Source organism: Buceros rhinoceros, unplaced genomic scaffold (genome assembly GCF_000710305.1).
Source record: "Buceros rhinoceros silvestris isolate BGI_N320 unplaced genomic scaffold, ASM71030v1 scaffold35693, whole genome shotgun sequence".
NCBI classification, from domain to species: Eukaryota; Metazoa; Chordata; class Aves; order Bucerotiformes; family Bucerotidae; genus Buceros; species Buceros rhinoceros.
In genome coordinates, this window is record NW_010405940.1 from 1 (window position 1) to 251 (window position 251).

At 59.0% G+C, this 251-nt stretch overlaps 1 protein-coding gene across 1 annotated transcript in view; it reads right to left on the reverse strand.

Moving 5' to 3' along the window:
• Positions 1-4: 4 nt before the first annotated feature.
• Positions 5-251, reverse strand: part of VPS28 (vacuolar protein sorting 28 homolog (S. cerevisiae)) — a gene marked incomplete at both ends in the record, with an annotated part of 1625 nt that continues 1378 nt past the window's right edge. The window contains one exon of the mRNA XM_010133918.1: positions 5-91. Coding sequence (XP_010132220.1) covers positions 5-91 — 87 coding nt within the window. The remainder of the gene's footprint in view (positions 92-251) is intronic.

The window sequence follows — 251 nt, forward strand, 5'->3', positions numbered from 1 at the left end:
ATTGGTTGACTTTCTGCCGGCCCTCGAAGTCGGGGGGCAAGTGGCTCATGCGGTTCATGGTCTCCATCAGCTCCCGTAGGTCTGGCTGGATCTGGGGTGGGGGGGAGAAGAACGGAGGGGCGTGAGACACCACCACCGCAACGGTGTTGCCAAACCGGGCTTGCTGGCGCTGCCAAACCAGGGCTGAAACGCGGTGCCTCACCTCATCCATGGCTCGGATCTCCAGGCGAAGTTTACACATAAAAAAAAAA